Source organism: Apis mellifera, linkage group LG10 (assembly GCF_003254395.2).
Source record: "Apis mellifera strain DH4 linkage group LG10, Amel_HAv3.1, whole genome shotgun sequence".
NCBI lineage: Eukaryota > Metazoa > Arthropoda > Insecta > Hymenoptera > Apidae > Apis > Apis mellifera.
Genome location: NC_037647.1, coordinates 3,654,395 through 3,678,624, shown reverse-complemented (window position 1 = coordinate 3,678,624; position 24,230 = coordinate 3,654,395). Strand labels below are relative to the sequence as shown.

Genomic DNA, 24,230 nt, shown 5'->3' with positions numbered 1-24,230 from the left:
CGCGTCCGTTACCTCGGTCGTGGAAGGAAATTGCCGCGACCCAATACTAATGGATAATGGAATTATTGGTTACGGTCGGAGCTCGCCCTGGGGATGATCGTAATTCAATTGCTTCGATGTGTCCTGTGGACGTTTTGACAGCACGGATGTCCTAACAAGGAAACCGCCTCGGGATATCTTCGCGTGTATGCCCTCCTCCTGCCGTGTGTGTTGTGTCGCGTCGTTTGTATCGCATGGTGGGAAACGTGGTCGGAGAAAAGTCGATCGTGTTTCGAATCGTGTTCGTGCTCCTCGTCCGCGATGAGGAATTGCGATCCGGGAAAAATTAGAAAGTATGAAATTAGAAGGATACAGATTGGGAATGGGACAGATAAATAAATAAATGATAATTGGAATTTTGGAATTCGAAGTTTTTTTGGAATCATTTGGCAAACACAATGAAAATATGGAATATAATTTAAAAAAGAAAGATCAATGAGAAAAGTATTGAAATTAAAGATTCGATTATAAATCGATCTCGAGGATGAAGACGATTCCTATCAGCAACTTTCGAATCGATCGTACGTATCAACGGGTGAAAATCTAATTATCGGAGGACGCGAGCTAAAGATTTGACTGGAACAAACAACTTGTGAGAGGAATAAGAGTTATTCGAACGGGACGATTCAGAATTTAATATCGGAGGAGTAATCGTCGTGAGTAATCGACGCATAGAGACTCGATAGATTCCCTCGGAGCGTTTCATCTATCTCGAACGAAAGAAAATTAATGTGAAGGACTAATAAGCCCAGAACGTTTCCTGCAGCGATTCCCATACGCATCTGCCCACCTCCTCCCCCCTCCCCCCACTCGTGGATGGAAATTACGAAGTCACTCGCAATAAGGGAGCCACACGGTACAGCGATCGAGGCATTACGGATGTATGGGCCAATTTGTAAGCAATCCAACTTACATTCGCTGGGCAATATTGTGTTTTTATGTTATCTTTTCCCGGTTATTCGTGGCATCCTTGTTCACGATGATACTACTATTCTCTGCTGGCCAGCACGTCTCCTTTTTCTTCCAGTGTTTACATCGGATCGGTAATCGGCAGGAATCAAAACGAGGAAATTTTCTTTATCCGAATAATTTTCGAGATTTCCTTGTTGTTGTTGTTGCGTATTAGATATTTATGCATTATTTATTCATATAAGTGTAGGCGTAGGAACTTTTCTTTCGTAAGAATCTCATTCTCTTCTTGCAAGAAATTGTTTGCAAATGATTAAGTATTTTAAATGGTATTAAAAAAGGATGGAGGCCAATTTTAATAAAGTTATTCTTCTTTTATGTACTGTAATCAAGTATCTTCGTAATTTCTTATCCCTTCATGGTAATAAATAAAATATCGAAGAAAGATTATTAACGTTTATTCGTTAATCAAATAATCGCGATATTTTTATTGTATGGAAGCATGTATTATTATTACGAAAATTTCATCATAATCATTGATATGAGAGAGATGAAACGTAGAAAATAATCTTTTAAATAAATTCTATGTAACATGAAAATTTACTCGACCGAGATTCTTATTAAATGAAGCAAACAAAGTTAATTCAATATTTGCATATTACTTTTATAGTAACTTTTATTATATTAACGTTATTCATTTAAATGAATTCCGCCAAGGATCAGCGAAACATTCGTTAAATCAATTTAAACTCTTTTTCTTTACAGAAAAAGAAACCACTTTCGACGTCCATCTATCCTCAAAGTTAATTTATCACGTTATCAAATCCTCACATTCTCAAAAAAAAAAACCTAAATATAAACTCATTACATAATTTCCTCTTCTTATAGAAACAATTTAATCGATCCATGCAGAGACTCACAATCTTCCCTTTCACATTCATAGATCATCGTTGCCCTCAAAAATGTTTCCTCCAGACTTCTCTCATTCGATCAAGAAAAATGACTACCAAAAAGAAAAAACCGCCATGAATTCTTCAAAAAAACCCATTAAACTTTCCCCATCTCGATTCTTGGTGCAAGCCCCCACAAGAAAGAAACCCCCTTCGAGATCTCGTGCACAATTTCACTCGCTCGTGCAATTCCTCCCGGCACGTTCCACTCGCGAGATGCCTCTAAATGAATAAACAGCCGACGACGGAGCACGTCACTCGTACGTATCTCTCGTTCAGACCGGTTTCGAGCGGACAGGTTACGAGCGCGTGCGCGCACGAGGAAGATCCAAAGCAAAGAGAGTGGACACGTGTCGGGCAGAGGTCCTCCTTCGCGATCGTTCCTTCGACGGGTCCAAGGCAGAAACCTTCCAGAGGGGTTGGAATATTGCGCAGCCCTGTCTCTTCCTCGTAACCCGGAGGGGGGAGGGATTGTTACCCGTCGCCACCGAGTTTTTGGTCCAACATCTGCCCCCGAAAAAACAAAAGCCTATTGTCGTTAACGACCGGTCGCGCGTCTCTTGTTTCTAACCGAGCGCTTTTCAATCGTAGGCGAATAACGGACCCAGAGTCCATTCAGGCCCCGTCCTCTCTCTCTCTCTCTCTCTTTCTTGCTCTCCTGTCTCTTCTCCCGAGCCTTCTCTCCTCCTCGTGGTGTTTCTTTCGAGAGTCTCCCTTGTCGTGCCCTGTGCCTCTTGCTCTTTGAGTTTGTCCACCGTTGAAGGTTTTGGGATCGAGATAATTGTCCCATGTATATATATAGAGTATCTTTGGATTAATTCTTCTGTTACCTTTTTCTCTTTTTCTTTTTTCTTCCTTGTTCTTCTAGCGTTTCTTTCGATGCTTGCTGGAATTGAGATAATTTCTTCAAGTATGTAGTTTACCTGTTTCTTCGTTATTCTTGTAAATTTTTTCTTTAATATTATAAATAATATTAAGAATATTAATAATATTATTCCTCCTTCCTTAAATATTATAGTTTTATATGATCTTCTTCTGTTTCTTTCAGCCTGTCTGTTGAATTGAATCGAGATAATTTTAAATGTATATCATCTTTGAGTTAGACTATGACTATGTCTTTAAAATCTGACAAACGAAATATTAGAAAAAGAATCGTTTCCCAAGCATGCTCATCCATTCCATGTTACATGTTCATTTTACACACCGAGTTTGCGCGCTGGCCAGTGGTCAACTAGAGAGCTCCGCCCCGAAAGAATCGAACGGTGTCCGCGCACCTGAAAAAGAAAAGAGAAAAGAACAATCAGAAAAATAGCCAAAAATGTTAAACCAGTCCTAAAATACCCACTGGAAAATTCGATAGAAGCACAACAAAATTTCCAATCTTCGCCGCTCGTGAATGAAACGAAATAAAACGGAAACGAAAAGGGAGAAAACGACAAAGAGAGAATGGTCAGATCGATGGGGAACGTTTTCTTATTCTTACGCGGCTCGGCCATCCCCATCCCGGATGGATATGGATACTTGACTCGGCTGAGGGAGAGAGATCGATGCATGAAACTAACTCCTGCCAATCTCTATGTTAATGGAGCGAGGCATAAGCAGAGGGCATAGGGAAGAGCCGCGAGGAACGCTGCCAGGAGGTCTGCTCGAGGACACTTAAAAGTGAATTGTTACGTCTGCGGCTGACCCCGGGACCTTAGCCCCTCGAACCACCGTGAATTATAAGACTCGAGAAGGAAATTAGATCTCTATATCAGCGGCTCGCGTTTTCTCCTCCCCCTCCCCCCTCACGGGCTAACCAAATTTACCCCCAAACCTAAACGTGTTTGTCCCGGTTGGAAAATCGAGGCTCGCGTTCACACGCGATTTAATTATGAAACGTGGATCATATTTTCGCTCGGGGAATATTTATGGTTGTAATTAAAAGTGAAATATATACTTAGAGAGGGAATTGGATTATTTGCCTTTTTGAAGAAAGGATGATTTTTGAGTATTTGTAAAATTGGAAATTATTGTTATAATTAATTGCACGAAAACAAAAAAGATTAGGAATATTTTCTTCATTAATTTTAATTCTAAAATCGAGTCAGAATCTCGTTTCAGTGCTTCGACAGGGGGATTAAAGTTCCTGTTTTAAAGCAAATGTAGCGGGACAAACAAAATTTTCATCAAAAAAAAAGTGGAAAATATAAAATGACACGATAAAATATTGCAAGATAGTGAAATTTCTTGGGTGGTCTGAAACACAGAGTTCAAGAGAAAGAACTTCAAGTGTCCTTTTATCTAAAGTGTCTGCAGCTTTAGGCGAATTCTTAAGAGGGTTTTCTGTTTAGTTTCATGGGAACATGTGTGGGACTTTATACGGGACGCGTAAAACTGGACACTTTTAGTGCAAAGAGACCCTAGGAGAAAATTTTTCTAAAATCCACCTATAATGCATTATTAAAATTTAAAAGAGGATTTTAAATTACACTTTTTTCGCCCTCAATATGAAACTCATACGTAATTCTTGTACCAAATTCTATTGAAACAATTACAATTAATATTAAAAACTTTTCCTAACCTATAATATTTTTCTCTATCTCATCAACTATACAAAAAATAATGTATAACGTATACTCTACAATGTTATTTCCTATTTTTAATCACTATTCCTCTCTGAGACTCTCTGCAGAATCTATTCCACACAAAATAAATAAATCTCTATTTCATAAATCATAAAATTTTTTAAAAAACTTGCATTCACGAAAATGAACTATACAAAAAATAATGTATAACGTATATTCTACAATGTTATTTTCTATTTTTAATCACTATTCTTCTCTGAGACTCTCTGCAGAATCTATTCCACACAAAATAAATGAATCTCTATCTCATAAATCATAAATACATTTTTTAAAACACTTGCATTCACCAAAGTGAACTATACAAAAAATAATATATAACGTATACTCTACAATTATTAGTTTTTTCCTATTTTTAATCACTATACATAATATACATCGACAATAACTAAACACACCTACAAAAGAATACCAATATATTCCTCTCTAAGACTCTCTGCGGACTCTATTCCACACGAAATAAACGAATCTCTATCTCATAAATACATTTTTCCCATAAACTTGCATTCACCAAAGTGAATTATATCCACAAATATAATTATATGCACCGATCAAAATATCCTTCCATTCATTCAATCCCTGGTAACAAGCAGATTAAAGAGAAAATCGAATTGTCGAATATTTTCCAGCGGAAACCTCGCAAGGCACCACATCCCCAGACACCGTCCAATGCGGGGCGTGCAGGGTGTCCTACCCCCTTGGCGAGATCGTTCGGTTCATCGAGCACAAGGTGAACCACTGTCGGATCAATCTTCAAGGTTGCCACAGTCCACCAGCAACCGCTGCGCCGGAAGACTCCGATCCGGAGGACGCGCTCGCCCTGAAGACCGTCGACCAAGACTCGAAGCTGAACTCGGTGCCCAGCATCTCGGCGCCCATTAACAAGAGGGGTGGCGGCAGATTGGAGAGCCCTCCGACGCCTCAGGGCTCCGGCCCGGAAGCTGGAAGCCCGATCGAGCTGAAGGCGAGCGCGAGCTCGACACCTAAGAGGCGAACGGAAGCCTCGAACGAGGACAAGGAAGATCTGCCGAAGAAACAGAAGACGGAGTCTGTCGACGCGGACACCAACACGGTCAATTTTGGTGAGTGCGTTATTTGATTATATAGTTGTTTGCGGCAAATTGGTAGCTGCAGAATATCTGAGAATAAACGTAGGCGAAGAGGAAGTTGGCAAGCGAGGAGTGTGTAACACGTGAAACATCCTCGATTCGATCTTCGAGATTTGCGAAAGTGATTTTTAATCGAAACTTGGTAATTGGAACGAAGCTCTGTAAATTGGACGAATCTCTCTCTCTCTTCTCGTCGATTTTAATATACTTTAATTGGAAAAATGTTAATTCTTGGGTAATGTTGTCGAATTTTCGTTTGTTGAAAGTAAAGTAACATGATTATATTTCATTAAAATTATCTAACTTTGTTATTCTAATTTAAAAAGTCATTGATTCTTAGAAATATATTCTTTAAATCTATTATTGTTAATTAATCTTTTCATACTAATATAATTTATTCCTTCTTGATGTTTAAAATCCAATAATTTCATACTTTTATATAATACATCCTCTTTATTTGTTCAAAATAGTTGTTTCATTCTTGTTTCTTTCCATATATCATTCAAATCACGACAAATTTTCTTCTTTTCTCCATCTTCTTTCCTTCTATTTTATTTTGTGTGTACATTATGAATTATGAAATAAATTCATTCCTAATAAAGTGAAGAAAGATATCCATGATTTTGTTTATTTTGTTTAAATCGATGTTTAAATTTTTCCATGCCTTTACTTGAAATTATCAAAAATGTTGCTGGAACAAAAGTTAAACTGGCTCGCCGATATCGAGAGAATCTTCCAACAACTCGCCGATGCACATGTTGCTAAAGATGCTTTGCGATGTTTTCGCATATCTCGCTTTGAGTTCTGCGTTGGGTCTACCGAGTCAAGGTAGCCTCTATAAATAAAACGCGAGTGTTCCGGCAACAAATGCTCCCCACAACTTTCGTACTCCATACAGCTTCCGAGACGGGATTTTCGACAGGAAAATAAGAGAGCGAATAACTTGCAGTTTCTCTTGCCCGTCTGATACTAGTACAATAAAACAAGAAAATTGCTTATTTCTTAGAGTAACGTTCAAAATTTTCAAAATATCACTATTTTTATTTTTATCTATCCACAAATGTATTTTTAATTCCATATATGTGTCTTTGAAATTTTATTTCCGGAATAAAATTATCCAGATGTTTGTATCGATAAGAAACAATTAATTTTCGTATCTACATTTTGAAATTCTTCAAAATTTCTATAATTCTAAGCTTTCCACTTTTTTTTAAAATTATTTAAAACTATCTGTATCGATTTAAAAGTGTATCGAGAAAAATCGAGTCGACATCGTTCATCGTTGAACATTGAAAACGTGTCATCTGCGCGGCAAAAATTCTGGTTTCAGATTCGCCGATTCGAGAGGGGGTGAGAAAGAAAGAAAGAAAGGGAGTAGTTTTAAAGTACAGTTACAGGCTGCCATGTGATGTCGATCGTGGTTCAACGGGCACGGACAATACCGCGGTAGATTCGATTTTTGAATTTAAAGAGCCCGCTCGGGGATTGGGGTGAACCTGCCCCCATATCCCTCCCCCCTTCCTCTCTCTTTCTCTTTTTTATCGAACGCCACATTGTCGAAAAGTTTAACGTGCGAATGGTCCACGCTGGTTTCTCGATGTTTCGTCCAAAGTGAAGATGAAAAGTCGTAATTAATTTTATTTTCATAACTTTTCGATTCCAGTACTCGAGAAAACTGTGTTAAGCTGTGCGAAGGGGACACTTTTTCGAGGGATGTTTCGCAGACAGATGGAACTTGTACGGTTCTGGTCAGGAACGAAATTTTGACGTGCTTACATTTTCCCTCCTTTTGGAATAATTAATTCACGCCGATTGTAGCTTTGCAATTTAATTAATTCGATGATACGGTAAAATTTTTAATCTCTGTTATTTTCACATCCATCTCGTGAATCGACACCAAGTTTGCTCCGATTAACTTCAAACTTAGCTACGACTTCTAACGAAATTCATGCGACCCGACGCCCCTGATGAATTGAAAGCACAGCCTTTGAGATTCTTAACTCGGTGCTTACTTGTGCAAATTACCACGGCCGACTATTTTGCATCGTGGAAAGAAAAAGAGAGAGAGAGAGGTTGGAACAGAGGAATCGGTATTCAATAAGAGTCGTTCCTCCTTTCTTCTTTTTACAATTAACGTGTTTCCGCTTCTGCAAATATTATCACGCTCCCTCGAAATGATCCTTCCTTTCGTTCCTTAGGAAACTTTCTACCAATCTTGTTCAAAAATGATAATTATAGAAGGTTGAAAAAGATTTTGGATCGATTAGAGTGATTATTAACGTATATCTTTAGATATTTCACTTTTCTTCCTTAATTTTTAATTTAATACGAAACATATCGATGATTATAAACTTAGTTAATCAAATTGATCATTTTGAATAACCGTGATTGTTAGATATCATTCGATGTACAAATAACTATCTTCACACTCAAATAAGATCGTTTCACAAATCATTTAATATAAAAAAACGTGATCGAACTCGTTCGAAATTCGAATTTTCAACAACTCGAATCAATTCATTCCCCCCTCAAAGATTTTTCACACTCGAAGGGTCGAGTTGATCCTCCAGCAAACCGCAGCGAGCGCCGGTTGATTAATGCAAACGATCATAATTACGTAACAGCTTGTTGATCCGGCGCGAGTTCACCGTTGTGTCTCTTTAAAATTTCATCACGGTCCGTGAAACTCGGCTGAGCCTCTCTCCCTCTCTCCCTAGGCTAGGCAGCAAGAAAGAGAGTTAACCCCATCCTGGCCAACCGAGAGAAAATCCGCCGGTGCTCGTCCCCCGATTCCACCACGTCCACGTCCACGTCCACGAGGCTTGTTCTCCGGATAAGCCCCTTTCGTCGCCTTTTTTGTCCACTTTTTTGTCATCGACCGGCCACGTTCAAAATCCCAATTAGAATCGTCCTATTGTTTGGCCACGTGGTCCGCACGAGCCATCGCTGCACGAGCACGCACGCGAGCATGCTCTGTACGTGTGACGAATCCCCGCCAACTTTCCATGTGTGCTCGCTTCCTGTATGCGCGTATCATGTGCGGTATTCATTGTCTGCATCCTCAGGTAAGATAAAAATGTAGATCGTAGAGACGATCGATACGTGGCGAGGCGGAAGTGGAATCCTCTTCATGATCTGCCTTTTATTCGCTCTTTTTTTAAGCTGCGTATCCTCTTCAGCATCTGCGTCTTTCAGAATCGGAATCTCTTGGATTGGAATAAGTGGATATTTTTTTTTCAAACATTTCCTTTCGTTTTCCTCTTTGATAAATTTTGAGATTTTTGTGATTAATATTTCTAAGAAGTAAGTGTAAGCAAGAAAAATCCATGTTAATATTAAATCTTTAAGACTTTAGAATAATTTTCTTTTATATTATAAACGAAATGTTTTTAGCCAAGAAACTTTTCTATTCAGGATTCAATTCGATTGTCATTTTCTCCAAATTAATATAAATATTTCCATGTAACAAACGCAACTTCTTTTCCATCCATAAACACGAGCAACCCTTAAACCAATAATGAAAAGAATTCTCTTCACCGGGCTGTCTCCGGGGTCTCACAAGAACGCGAAAAGATGAGAGTGACGTTACGGGGAGGAGGAGGATGGAAGATGGCACGGGGATGAAGAGGAGGAATCGAGACAAGCGGCGATAATCCGTCGAAATTGACACCGGTGTTCCCGGTGAGATGCAGATTTGATCTATCTGTCACGTTTGTCTGGAATATTAATTCTCGTTCGTGGCCGAGCTTTTTCCAACGATGCTTCTTCAGCCCCTTCTTCTTCCCCTCTCTCTCTCTCTCTCCTCGTCGCTCCAGCGGCCAGCTCGTCTTCGTGGACCGCCCGAGGCGAGGCGAGAATTGCTTGCGAATTGGTTGTATCTCGTTGGGGTTTCGAGGCTCTTGCAGCCCTTCTTCTTCCGCTCCCCTCTTCTTTTCCTCCTCGCTTTCACCCCGCGAGGAAGGAAGTCAACGAGGACGATATAAAAGTGATACGCCAATACAACCAAGTGTCTTCGTTTCTCACATCACCTTCTCCTTCGCGGCATATTTTTTTAAACTCAAGATACTTTCGTTTTTCTCCTGGATGATTCTTGCGAATCGTTTTTCTCGTTTGATTTTCTTCTTTTTCTTTTTTTTAAATCGAAATAATTTGCATCCGAATTCTTTTCGTTGGCAAAGATTGATTGGTTTTTTTCTAAATCGTTCGTCTTTTGAGTTGTAGATTTTTATCATAATTGTATAATTGATCAGAAGAATATCTGAATATTCGAATAATATTTGATGCGATAAATATATGTATAATGAATTGAATTTTTAATAGATTAAGAAAATTATAATGAATTTCTTCGAGGATGTATCCGTTCCATCCAGATACAGTTTCTTCTTCGCGTTTACAAAGACTTCTGTTCCAGTCAGAATCTTTTTATGATTATATATTATCAACAGTCACTTTTGGAACCTTTTCAACCCCTTAAGACACGATAATGGGCTAATAATGAATCAGCAGATTTTATCACAAGCCAAACATTACGACTTCTACGTGTCACAACAATACATTTTTCGGTATTCGGCTCCCTCATATCCAATTTTATTGTTATCTCTTTCCATCCTTCTCAAATGAAGACACACGCTTCATTTGTCTTCTTTCTGCTACAATATCGGCAAAGACAATTAAAGTGTCACTGCAGTGAAGACGGGAAACGTAACAACGTTTCAACGCACGAACCCATGAAACGCGTTTCGAAGATGAACGCGTTCTCCTCTCTTTTTTTCTTCTTCTCTCTCTCTCTCTCTCTTTCTCTCGAAGCACAATGCTCGAACCACCGTGTAAGAATGAAGTTTGCCAGGCTGAATGCAATAACACGCGAACACACTAAGAAGAGCAATATTTTTGGCACGCGCGGGCTTTTGAATTTTTTGTTATTTCAACCAGAAGAGCGACGTTCTCCTCACTTCTCCAACCTTCTTTTTCTTCGTGTTTATTTGCGGGCCAAGAGAGTTAATGGGCAATGTGGCTCGTTCTTGACGGTTGCGGTTGGACAGGGGAACGACGAAACATAAAGTCTTCGAGAATACGAATCGTGTTGCAAGTTTGCAGTGACCACGAGGAATATGAACATCGTTGTTGTATTGGTGCGTGGGTTTATTTGAAAATACAGCCCTTTGATTTTTCAAACTATAGCCATTATAACTTTGAATTATATCTCTGATATATAATTGACAATCTTTTCAAAAATAATTATGAATAATTGAATTATTGTTAAGATTATGTGTTGATATTTATAATATTTTAGAAATGAGAAATGAAAAGGGAGCGTTGCTTTATATTTTTACATGTAAAAAGATTGTTTTTCTTTTTTTTTTAAATATTACAAACTCGGATCATCGAATTAGGGATAAAGTAAAGAAAAATACTTCGAGTTTGAAGTTCCAAGTAACTTTGTAGAAATCTGGCGAAAAGTGACTGAAAGAAAATTGGCTTAAGGGATGAAAAAGTAGAATGCTAACAAACTTTATCGAACCTTGAACTTTCAACATTTTTCAGTATTACCCGAATGCTTCTATTGATCCAGGTTCTACCATAATAGGTCAATATTTTTCTCAAAACGATGTATTCGAAACAAAAAGTACAATTTCGATTGATACGTGTTTCAAAAGACTCGTAATAGAAATGTGAAATATAAAAGATACAAAAATAAATAAATAAATAAAAATCAACATCAGAAATCATCGTGAAGAAAATACGATAATGAAAAATAATAAATAATTTTTAATATACTTTTGATTGAATAAAAATCATAGATAAAAAGAATATATTAATTATATCCTTTAATTTTAATTTTAATTAAATAAAACGTGAAATATTCAAATCAATTGATAAAAATTATAACGAATTACAACGATAATTATTTAGATCCTAGCTAAATAATTTTCTTTTCAATATATTGCAAACATATTCGACGATTTAATTCGAATAAATCAAAAGTTTAAATTCACCACTGGTTTACGATGAAACGTACAATATGGCCGTATACGAATCGTGGTACTCGCGATAGTGACCGAACGATTTTCCTCAGAAATTGCCCGACAAATTGGCCCACGCGACGTTTACGGGCAAATCGCTCGGAATGCCATTGTTTAACGACGATTCAGGCCCTGGTCATCCTACGAATACTTCCTTTCAACCCTTTCACGGAAGATTTCACACGAAACCTAGCTACCGTCAATCGGGAGGGACAGTTTCCACGAAATAATTTTCCAAATCCGGTATTCTCAATGCTCGTTTTTCAGACATGATCCTCCTACACCCTTTATCACTCCCCTTCCTCAAGTTTTTTTTTTTTGTACAATTCTTGCAGAATTGTGAATTAATTTTTCTCATACTATTCATAGAGCAATGCATTCTATCTATTAATCTTATATTTTTACAAAAATCTACAATAAAAAATACATGCTCGCAATAAAAGAATTGATATGAAATTATGAAATATTAAATTAATATAAATACGAAATAAATATATATTTTATCTTTTATATAAAAAGAATATATATTATTTTTTAACATTACGATTTATCTTATCGTTATTTTATTTAAAAGTTTGTTAAGATAGATACTAAATAAAAAATTCCTAAAATCTAATAAATTCTAAAACAATTGAAATAAAGCAAAATTGATAAAATTTGAGAAAATTACTATGTTAACAAAAAAAAAGAAAAAAAAGAAAAAATTAAGATGCCAGAAATTTTTAAAAAGACTATCTGTCGTCTATCTTTAGATCGGATCCTTAATTAACGGAATAACATAGCTAGAAATCCCAGACTAAGTGATATTTCTTCAAATAACACCGACCTACGCTCTCATGGTTCGAAGTCACATAGAAATAGCCTGACAGACGGAGACCTATTCAATTCCACGCGTATATTCCACGTGTCTCCAAAAATCATCCTTCTCCGCACAGGCTCTGCCAGATTCCTCTTAAATCCAAAAAAAAAAAAAGAAAATCATAATCTATTTCCACATCCACACTCTCCATACTTGTTAACAATGACAATCCCGTGTATCGGAGCGATCAACTATTTCCAGGATTTATTAATTATGAAACGATAATTGCCGATATCGCGGTTATTCATCAATGCCGGGCCACGATTGTTCGTTCCTCCCTGATTTTCCATCCGGCGGACGATTCCATCACGTGGACGAAAATTTATTAAAACAGGTACAGTTTCCGCGGAGGAGATCTTCTCGCTTTTCAAACCGTGCACATCTGCCGTCTGTTACGTCATCGCGCATTATGCTCGTGTATAACGGAGTGTAGACGTACGTATACACGCATACGCAAAGGCCTTTAATCCAGAATGGCGTGTGACAATATTAAAATATCGATTAGCCAACGTATGCGGCGTATGCACTTTGTCCTACGTACAAGGGTTGCACTTAAAAGGGACAACGTACGCGTCCCATCGTATCCAGGTAGATAGATAGATTGTGGGCGATTTTAATCAGGGATCAGTTTATGCTTGTTCGACAGAGATTGACCGATCGAAACACGTCGAATAGATTTTTATCTAACAGTCTTGTATCTCTTTCGCGATACCATTTATTCGCTTTTCAAAATTTCCCTTTGTATAATTTACATATTACATATTCTTCAATTGGTTCCAAAACAACGAATTGAAAAAAAAATATAATAAGATATTAAATTAAATATTAAATATAACATTAACATAAAACATAAAACATAAAACATAAACATAACAACATTAAATATAAACAGATATTAAAATTAATTTAATTAATAAAAATTTATCGATAAAATTTCACATCACACGAATAAAATGTTACATAAATATAAAATCTAAAAACACTGACGATATTGCTAATAAAAAACTAATAAAAAGAGAACGTAATTCGGAGAATTATACATAAAAAAAAAATAACAAATATTAATTTGTTATCGATACACTATTCCCCATTAAATATATAATATTTTCATTCCTCTGGAACAACAATTTTCCCATATCCAAGAAGCAATTCCCCGTATAAATTTCAAGTTTACAATGATTCCCATAATCGCGTCCGTTCCTTTTCACCTCGCCGGCAAGTGGAACTCCATAAATCATGATCGATGCGCTCCTCTATCGTTCGCATCTTCTCTAAGGGCGAACCGTCTCTTTTATATATATTGAGAGAGAGAGAAAGCGAAGAAGATCGTGGAAAATCTAAAGAAATAATCCTAACGGATGGCCGGCCGCTACGTTTGCATATGAAAAGCGTTCGCCCGTGAATCGATACACCTTTATTATGCCCGGGCACTTGCTTATCTTCCTCGACGTCCCCTCTTCGCGAGGGAAACTCGACAATATTCCTCGACTTCCGACGAAGGAAGAACCGCCCGAGGGACAAACCGTGAAACAATATGCCAAATTTTCACGGTTTGCCACTCGATGACCCCTCATTTGCGCCGTCACTCGCCCCTCTCCTCGCTTTCTAATTCCCGGAGCCGGGGTCACGCGAGTTCGCGCCATGAAAAGGTTTCGCCGAATCGATGATGCGGTGAAAATTAAGCGATATTTCTTTCCGTTTCTTCGACGCTCCTTCGTTTCATTGTCTTCGATAGGCGTGCACCTATTTTACCCTCGTTTTCGAATTTTCGGGAAGATCGAATTAAAGCGAAAATAATTAGATTGTATGCATTTCCACGTTTTGTATTGTCGATGTTAGCTATGTTCCTCGTCTCTGATATTAATTTTAAGAGAAGAATATCGTTTTATAATTAATACTCTTCTTCCTTCTTCTAAATTCATGTTTTTTTTTTGTACATAATGTACAAGATCTCAGAAATTTCATAATTTTTGTAGAACAAAATTCTAAATAATGTAAAGTTTATCTTGCATCTCGAAACTTACGAATCTTATTAGAAATTAATCGTTTCTTGAATAGATGATTAATCTCAATAATTTAGAAGAAGAGGAGAAAAACATATTATAAACTGTAATAATTTTTCCACCGATTTTCTACCCTGAGAAGAAGTGTCGAACACGAGCTCACTCGTTCGAAGCCGTCTCGACTGCAACGAGGCTGGAACGAGGTTATCCGCGAGGGATCACGGCATTTTCCCTCTTCTCCATACCGCGAGCATTTCTTACAGCGACGCGTAAAACGCAAGCGTAATCGTGGTGAAAGGTCAGCGAGGCGGCGAAGAAAAATCCGTCGCCCACCCGCCAGCCTCGTTATTCTACTTAGCACCTTGTTACACGCGGCGATATGTGTTCCATTGTGTATTGTCGCGCGGTATATCCTATCGCTTTATGAACGCTGACGTCCCTCGAGTTGTTTCTAATTTAATTTAGGATTCATTGTTTACGTGTCCCATTGTCGCCGGCATCCGTGATTCATTTATTGAACATCGGTGATAGTCGCTTCTGCGTGTTTTCACCACGCTGCTCCAGTGTGCAGATATAGATGTGTGCGTGTGTACAGTTTCTCTTGAATAATTTTCACCAATAAACGAAAGTGTAATTCGTTGGTCTTAATTTTCTATGATATCTGTCGCTCGTATCTCCTTCTCGAAATATCAAACGCGTTTCGTTACGGTTCTAGAGTTGTAGATGTGGTTTGGAAATACTGGATTAATATTAGATTTATGTAAATTGATAAATATTTTTGTCGAAAATTTACGAAAATTTCATTTATTCAGAAATAAGAAGAAAGAAAGTCAGGTTGAACGTGTGAATCCGAGGCCAATCGTATGATAAATTTTGAAAAAAATTTAATTGTATTAATTATTTCAGCTTTAAGAATCATTGATACACTGGGGATAAAAAGAACGAACTTTAGAACTTAAGATGTGGGGAAAAGTTGCTTTTGTAAGATTTGAAGAAAATTCAGAGGAAGAAGAAACGATCGACAGGGACGTTGATTCGTTTGGTGTAACAAACGATTCAATTTCGACGTTGGAGAGGACCGTTTAAGAAACTTAAGTAAAACGTAAGATGTTATTTAGAAAAGGTTCGGCTTTAAGACTTCCAGACTTCCTCCGACGACAAAGATCTCTCCCTATCTCTCGAACAGCCATTTAATTAGCTTTTATTTTTCCCAGATCTTTTGTTCTCCGACTTTTCTTTCCATTGCTAAATCAGTCAGTAACAGTATAATATGGGAAACGATCTAGAACTTCTCAATTTTTTTTTTTCTTCTGTTGGAAAACTTACGATTCGATTAAAATTATTCTTTTTAACCGTGAATTGTTCATTCGTGGAAAATTTTTCGAATCGATGCCAAACAATACATTGAATTTATATATTTATAATATTCTGATGATTATAAGATACAATCATTGAGAAATGGAGTACACTGATTAGTTACTTAGTATTGATCGATGATATTATATACGGAGAAAATAGGGAAAAGGCAAAATCAAATCACAATTTCAAAAGCCTCGATCGATATTTTCATGCAACTTTTTCCTTGATCACTTTGATCGATCACATTCACATTCGATCTAATCACAATATTTAAAACAACAGCCTCGATCGACATTTTCATGCAACAACTTTTTCCTTGATCACTTTGATCGATCACATTCACATTCGATCTAATCACAATATTTAAAACAACAGCCTCAATCGACATTTTCATGCAACAACTTTTTCCTTGATCACTTTGATCGATCACATTCACATTCGATCTAATCACAATATTTAAAACAACAGCCTCGATCGACATTTTCATGCAACAACTTTTTCCTTGATCACTTTGATCGATCACATTCACATTCGATCTAATCACAATATTTAAAACAACAGCCTCGATCGACATTTTCATGCAACAACTTTTTCCTTGATCACTTTGATCGATCACATTCACATTTGATTTAATCACAATATTTAAAACAAAAAAACAATATTGTCAACCACAAACCCTCGTTTCTTCAACATTTCTCTCGACACATAAATTCACCATAAAATCACCCCCAACGCCAACCCACCAAATATGTTCCTCCGCGTCTCACTTCGTTTCCGCGACGAGGGATCATCGCGACGTCTGTTCCTCTTTCTTTCCATCTTTCTTCCGCTTCTCGTCTTCCATCATCCTCCGCCACCGGAGGAGGGTGGCCTCGAATTAATAAAATCCCACGAACAGCCCCAACATCGCAGAAAGAGCGTCTCCAGAGCGTGAAAAATGGCCGAAAATCTGATATTCCGGATTAAAAACATTGAAATTCAAAACCAGTTCCTCCCGTGGCCGTCTAGCGGAGGAAGGGTCGAGAAGTCGTTAAGGGTCAGTTTCACTTCTCGAACCGATTCCCCCATTCGCCTCGAGCCACCCTCTCCAACCCCCTCCTCCAATCCTCGCTTCTTTTCCAGGATATTATTTTTAAGCCCCCGCGTGGCCGCAATTTGACACAGCCGCGCCGTTTGAATTTCGAATTCAATCGGCGGACCCGATTTCTATCCCGATTCCACGAAATTAAGGGTGGGCCGAAAATTGATAGCCGACCGACATCTATACGTGGGTCGAACACACGTTAGACACACATGTTCCTGCGATCCTGCCCCTCTATAATTCCGAGATTTTTACCCGAGTTATCGTATATCACATCGTGGTTCACGGTAATCTTCTGGGCCGTTTGACGCGGTTGCAACTTATCGCGCGCGTAATCGTTCCTAGTGGTGTTGTTTAGGCTTGTTTCTCGTGGTTTTCGACGTAAAGCAGGATTACTTTACCCTGAAAAAAAGATTAATTTAATTTATCGTCAGATGAAAAATGTTTCTCTCTTTGTAACGAATTTGTACTCGTCATTATATCTTATAAATTTTTACGAACGAAATTGTACGCAAGAGGAACAGATAATTGATTTTGAATTGACCCGAGAAATGAAAGATAATGAAAAACTTTCCTTCAAAATATTATTACAATTTTTATGCGAAAAAGATTACGCTATTATCTTGCTAAAGATTGTGCCGGTATGAATAGATGTCGAAATTACAGAGGCTTTGAAATTGCGGTCCAATTAGCAGGATTATGCTATAATTACGTTCTAATATATTTGAGGTAACGTGCGTTGCACTTCCTGTCTTTAGAACAGTTCACAAGATACTGAACGTTCAAAGCAATCAGGATACACTATATGGAATAAGAACACAAACATAATAAGACCTTTCTACGATCCTAAACTCTTAATCGAATCAGATTCGATCAATTTCTTATCAATTTCCTATAAAATTGAATCCCAAAGGGACTCTTAAAAAAAAAATATTCTTCGTTAAACGGCTAATTAATACCATTCACGTTCACCTGTTCCAGAACCCCGATGGCTCCAATGCTCGCAATGCTCCAGGAGGCTGTCCTCTGCCTGGGAGTTGTTGCAGCACGCGCAGAGCGTGCACGGCGCCCGACTCTACACCTCCCCGTCATCGTCGACGAACTCGTCGTCGAATACACCGGCGCCGAGTCCGCCGACGCCTACGCCGACCCACACGCACCACCTAAGTCCGCCGAATCATCTGAACCTAAGCACCAAGTCCACGGGGAGCTCATCCGCGGGTAACTCGTCGGGCGGAACGAATTCGAGCGGAAGCAGCGGACGACAGCAACTGCAATCCTCCGCTTCTCTGGTCGGCGACCCCCTTCACAGTTTTCTAAGGCTACCTCAACACCTGGAACGAAGCTTCCCGCCCATGTTCAGGCCCGATTTCTTGGCCCTGAATCCGCTGGCGGGGTACAGGGGCCTCCAGGAGCTGCAGACAGCGACCCGGAACCTTCAGAACCTAGGCGATCCGCTCAGAGGTATGGACGGCCTAAACCTGGGGGACCCGTTGGTCCGCAGCTCGTTGGATTCCCTGAACAACGCTCGAAACTTGGCAAACTTGGCCGAATTGTCGCACGGCCGCGGCCTCGCCGGCCAAGCTCATCCACCCCCACTCGAGACCAATCTGGATTTTTACTCGGCGCGCCTAAGGAGCCTCGCTAATCCGTCCTTAGGCGCGGCTCCACCCAGTAGCGGAAACTCGACCACAAATTCCAACCCACCGGCTCCCGTACCGCCTGTACCGGTACCGAGCACCACCGTCCAGCAACAGCAGCAGCAACAGCAACAGCAACAGCAGCAACAGCAGCAGCAGCAAGCACCTACGCAAAATCACAATCAATCCGTGGAACCACCGAGCCCTGCATCCAACAACCAGACGATTCTGCCGCTCAATAATCATCAGAAAGAGAACTCGCCACCCTGTTACAGCCAAAGCCCGGTCGGGCACCACAATAACAACAACTCGACCGACAGCGAGAAAACCAGCCCACCCGTCGCGCTCACGCCGATCATCGCCGATTCCGCGTCGGAGACGATCTACCTGTGCGAGGTGTGCGACAAGAAGTTCCGCTTCCAATCGAATCTCATCGTGCATCGGAGAAGTCATCGGGACAAGGAGAGGCAGTATCAGCAGGATAACGCGCAGGATGGGCAGACGACGCCGGCCAGGTGCGAGGTGTGCGAGATGGAGGTTCCAAGCTTCGCCGAGTTGAGGAAGCACATGAGGAAGGAGCATCAAGAGAACCTGAATCCGCCCAGCCCCCAGGGCAGCGTCGAGACAGCGCCGGACGACGGTTCAAGTTGCGACGAGAACATGGATCTCGACGAGGCTGTGAAGAACGAGCCCAAGGCCGAGAGGGAGGACACGGAGGAGAACATACCGGAAGATTTGAGCACGACCCAGGGGCAAAGCGGGGAGGAGAGCGGAGGAAGAGTGGAGCAGAAACCGGTGAGCCTGGTCGGCGATCTGATGGAAAAGTTCGGATTGAGCAACATTGCCCAGTACTCGGAGGCTTACAGGCAGGCGTTGCAAGAGAATCACCGAGGCGTTTTCATCAAGACGGAGCCACCATCCAATCTGACCAACTCGCTCAACAACAACAAGGAGAAAGACAGCGCGTTGTCGCCCACGAACTTCAATTCCTCGACCACGCCCAACATATTCTCCGGCCAGGGTTTTCCCAGATCCTCGGGGCCGGACTTCGGCGGCCTATGGCTACCCAGCCCCCATTACCTCGAGAACAACGAGTTTCGAAAAGTGAGCAAGGCCACCACGTCCAATCTGGCGCTCCAAGGTTTGCCCAGCCCCCTGCTCAAGAAGGAACGGACCGGGAGAAACGACACGTGCGAGTTCTGCGGCAAGGTATTCAAGAATTGCTCGAATCTGACGGTGCACAGGCGGTCCCACACAGGCGAGAAGCCTTACAAGTGCGAGCTGTGTTCGTACGCTTGCGCGCAGAGCTCGAAGCTGACCAGGCACATGAAGACCCACGGTCGCCACGGCAAGGACACGTACAAGTGTCGTTTCTGCGAGATGCCTTTCTCGGTCCCGAGCACGTTGGAGAAGCACATGAGGAAATGCGTGGTGGTTGTGCAACAGTGTCCCAAACTGGGAATGCCGTATCCCGCCAGCCAGGACGAGGACTCCTCGCTGAGCACCAAGGACCCTTGATCTTGGAACGGAAGCCTACCGCCGATCCCGCCATTGTGGCCGCACAGGCCACCTTACCCGGTGTACTGAACAGGGGATCTTTTTCCTGGGGGAGGAGATCTTCGCAGGACGCGTCACACGTGTCCATTACGATACTCCGGAGGAATCTTCTTTGGTGAAACGCATCCAAAGACGCCTCTCAGGATTAGGAGAGGCGGTAGGTCGAGCTGAATTAGCATTGGACAGCAATGGACCTGGAAAGGGTCGCGATAATGAGTATAAAATATGTATAAAATACGTGGAAACAACGAGGAAACCCGGGCCTCGAAGGAAGGCCACGACTGGACATCCTTTCCCATCACACGAGAGAAAGGATTCAACGAGAAAAAGGAGATTTGAAATTGAAAAGCGAACGAATGGTTACCACTTTTGCGAGTCTCAGCACAGCTTTTTAAAATATATCCTTATAAATAGTTATAAATAAAGACGCTATAAATATGAATAAATATATATATATATATAAAGAGTATAAATATATAAATATATAAATATATATATATATAAATATAAATATAAATATAAATTGCGAGAGAGATAAAAAAAGAGGAGAATTATACAGAATATAAATATTATACATAGGATAATATGGAAATAGTAACTTTATTATCGCATTTGAAGATTATTTATTTAATATAACGATAGATATATATATATATATATACACACACACATATATATATATATATATATATATATATATATATATTAACGCATACTGTATAACGTAATATATGTATATATGTGTAATGGAGATTGTGCGCGTATATATGTATGTACATTACGTTATATGATATGAAAGATTTGCAACCACTCTGTATGTATGTATGATGTTTAGGGGGGGGAAAGTCGAGGAGATGATGAGGGCATCGAGGAGTGATCGAGAAGGGAAAATCTTTTTTGTACATTGCACCGATGACGTCGCGCCCATTGATATTTCATGTTGACGTCTCTTTTTGTTTTGTAAAAAATAAAAAAAAAAAAAAAAAAAGAAAATGGAAAGGAAAGGAAAAAGAAAATTTCGAGCTATTCTTTTCCTCGAGGAGAAGAATATCGTTTATAAACGATTTCAACGATATCCTCTGTGTATATATATATATGAAACGAGAAACATCGATATTCGAAAAACCCTTAAAACCCTCCCCATCAACCCTTGAAAAACCCCAACCACAACGTTTATCGATGATTAGGATTCCTAATTAAGGAGAGTACGATTGAGATACGATTTAATTGTGTACAGCGTGATCCGAATGTGTGCGCTGAGTTTTTTTCTTTTTTTTTTTTTTTATAGATTTTTAAGATCTATCCTCGATCCTATGTAAAATGTATCATAGTACATTTGCCTATTATTATTATTATCTATTATTATTATTGCTATTTTTATTATTGTCTATTATTAATATTATTATTGTCATTATTATTGTCTATTATTATTATTATTATTATTATTGCTATTATTATTATTATTATTATTCATTGCCACTATTATTAACGCGGTTACAGCTACTGTAAGCGCTGTCTTCATTATTTTATTCCCGCTATTATTATTAAATTATTATCGAGAAAAGATGTTTTACGTGGTTAAGAAAATGCCAAAGTTGTTTAGGTTTATCGGCGCTATATTATTATGATCGTCGACTCGAGATGCCCGTCGAGCGATTTTACCCTCGATGCTGTTATTGTTTTCACGATGGCGCTGTGTTAAACGGATTAAATTAAGCGCCGATTATTATTAACGTTCGAACGGCTGATCACAAAAAAATTTATTTATTCCAAAGTGTTATCTTTGGTCATCGAATTAATTCGCAGAATTTATTCCAAGTTTCTAAGTAACGTATAATATTTTATTATTTTCTTACGTTTCTTATAAAACGTATCTATAATCTAAATATATCTAAAAATATCAAATATCTATCGAGATATACGATTCAATTTTTCAGATAAATGTAATAAATCTCTCTAAACAGTACAAATATACTATCCATGAATTATTCTTCTCTTTTTTTTTAAGATAAGTGATAATTAAATTCTTCGGAAATAATATAATTCTAATTTAATTAGAATTAGATTAATGAGAATTTACATCTTATTTTAGATGAAGAATCAATTGGATTGTTCCTAATTCGATGACTACAGAATATAAACGATATATATGTAAAAAAAAAAATAATAATACAGAGATAAATTCAAGGAATTATCAGACGAAAAATGTGATTAGCTTTTGCATAAATTGTTGAAGAGAAAATCCTCGACGGTTATTTCCAGTTCACGAAACACGCCGACGCTATGATTATAGCGTATTTGTTCGTTGGTTATATTTATTGTCGTCGCGGATGACCGGATCGCGCGCGGCTTTCGCAGGATCGAGGCCATGGATCGTTGATCCTGCGAAAATCGTGGCTTCCACCACAACGTGATTGCGCCCTAACGACGGTTCGTCAACCGATTTTCCTTTCTCTTTTCTCCGTTATTATTTTCATATAGAAAAACCCCAAGACTGAGGTATTTGCGTTATTTGTATACTCGCGCAATTATTTTTTTCTTTCTACATTCTTTCCTTACATTGAAACAAGCGTACCAATTTCGTTTCCTATACGTCCATTCGATTTTTTTCTTTTTTTTTTTTGTTTTTCATTAAACTTTCCCTTGCCTCGTTTTCCAAAAAAAGAAGAAGAAAAAAAAAACGCCTCGTTGTAAACGTTTTCGAAGAGGACTGTTCCTAAATAAATAAATAAAAAAAAAAAGATGATCTAGGCAATAAGATAAAGTATAAATCGGATGTGTATGCGTGCGTGTGTGTTCCTCCGTTGAAATTGTGCGTGCAAGAGAGATGATAAATCGAACGAGAGATATTTCACGATTTTTTCCGATGATGTGTGCGTAAAATAGTGCGAGTGCGAGTAAAATAAAAAAAAAAAGGATGGGACTTAAAGGAGAAAAAAAAAAAATGGAAAAAAACTCATATCAAGATAGTTGTCTCGGTGTTAGACGTGTACGGCCCTAGGTAAAAGGCAAAATGAAAATAAAAAAAAAATGAAAATCTCGTTATCTAGTTAAAGAAAAATAAAAAAAAAAAAAAACGTTTGTTAGATTGATTCTGAAAATACGTACATGCCAGGCTCCGTTTATACGATATATTGTAAATATATGGCACTGCCCGTAGCAAAGGAAAAAAAAAAAAAAATGGGAGACAGAATACAGGGAGGTGGAGAACCGGGCGGAGAATAAGGCAGACGAAAAATAATCGTCGGTGAACGTGAGAAATAATAAATAAATAAATAAATAAATAAAAAAAAAAATCATCGTAGTAATATTAATTGCATCAATCTCTTTCGTAAGCACGAGAACTCGTCGTTTCGTTCATCGTTTTTTTTCGTTATGGAATGGTTCTATTATCCATTTTGAGAGAAAAGAGGAAAAGGAAAGAGAAATAAATAAAGGAAGAAAGAGTGGAGGAGGATAAGAGAGCGTTGGATCTTTGAACCCCGCAGAAGTAACATACAGGCACAGAGTAAAAAATGGTTTATAGAAAATTAAATCCATGAAACGATGGCACGAAACATGTAGTTTGGTTCCAAAGAAAAGTTTCTCTCGTCTTTCTTATTCGAATTCATCCCACATAGGACCAAGTTCCCTGCCTCACGAAGCGAACATAGGAAAAAAAAAAAAAAAAAGAAGAGAACACAATCACACACGAAAAATTTTCACGGCGGACGATTCGATCTTGGGGACACACACAGGACGGAAAAATTAGGCTAAAGTGAAATCTTCGATGAAGCCAAAGTTTTCCTCGCTTTGTGGATTAAAATTTCTCGTGTCGTTTCTCGCGTCTTGTCGTGTCCCGTCGATCGATCTCTAACGTTTCTTACACAGGGTATAAACCACTTAAAATGGTAAAAGATATTCCCAGATAAAAAAAAAATAATAATAATAATAAATAAATAAACGAAGAACAGAAAACGTTGGAAATATAGCGAATTGAAGTATCTAGACAGTTAAATAAAATAAAGGTAAATAAAGGAGAGAGAGAGAAAAAAAATAAAAGGTATTTCCTATAATATAGTAAGGGATGAGGAAAAG

The 24,230-nt window shown here is 38.8% G+C and overlaps 1 protein-coding gene across 2 annotated transcripts in view; it reads left to right on the top strand.

Moving 5' to 3' along the window:
* LOC724150 (B-cell lymphoma/leukemia 11B) overlaps positions 1-23,824 on the top strand; it is a 43,499-nt gene extending 19,675 nt beyond the window's left edge. For both annotated transcript variants that reach the window (XM_001119906.5, XM_006560770.3), the window contains exons 2-3: positions 5,152-5,604; positions 17,938-23,824. In XM_001119906.5, coding sequence (XP_001119906.3) covers positions 5,152-5,604; positions 17,938-20,114 — 2,630 coding nt within the window. In that variant the 3' untranslated portion in view covers positions 20,115-23,824. The remainder of the gene's footprint in view (positions 1-5,151; positions 5,605-17,937) is intronic.
* The last annotated feature ends 406 nt before the right edge of the window (positions 23,825-24,230 follow it).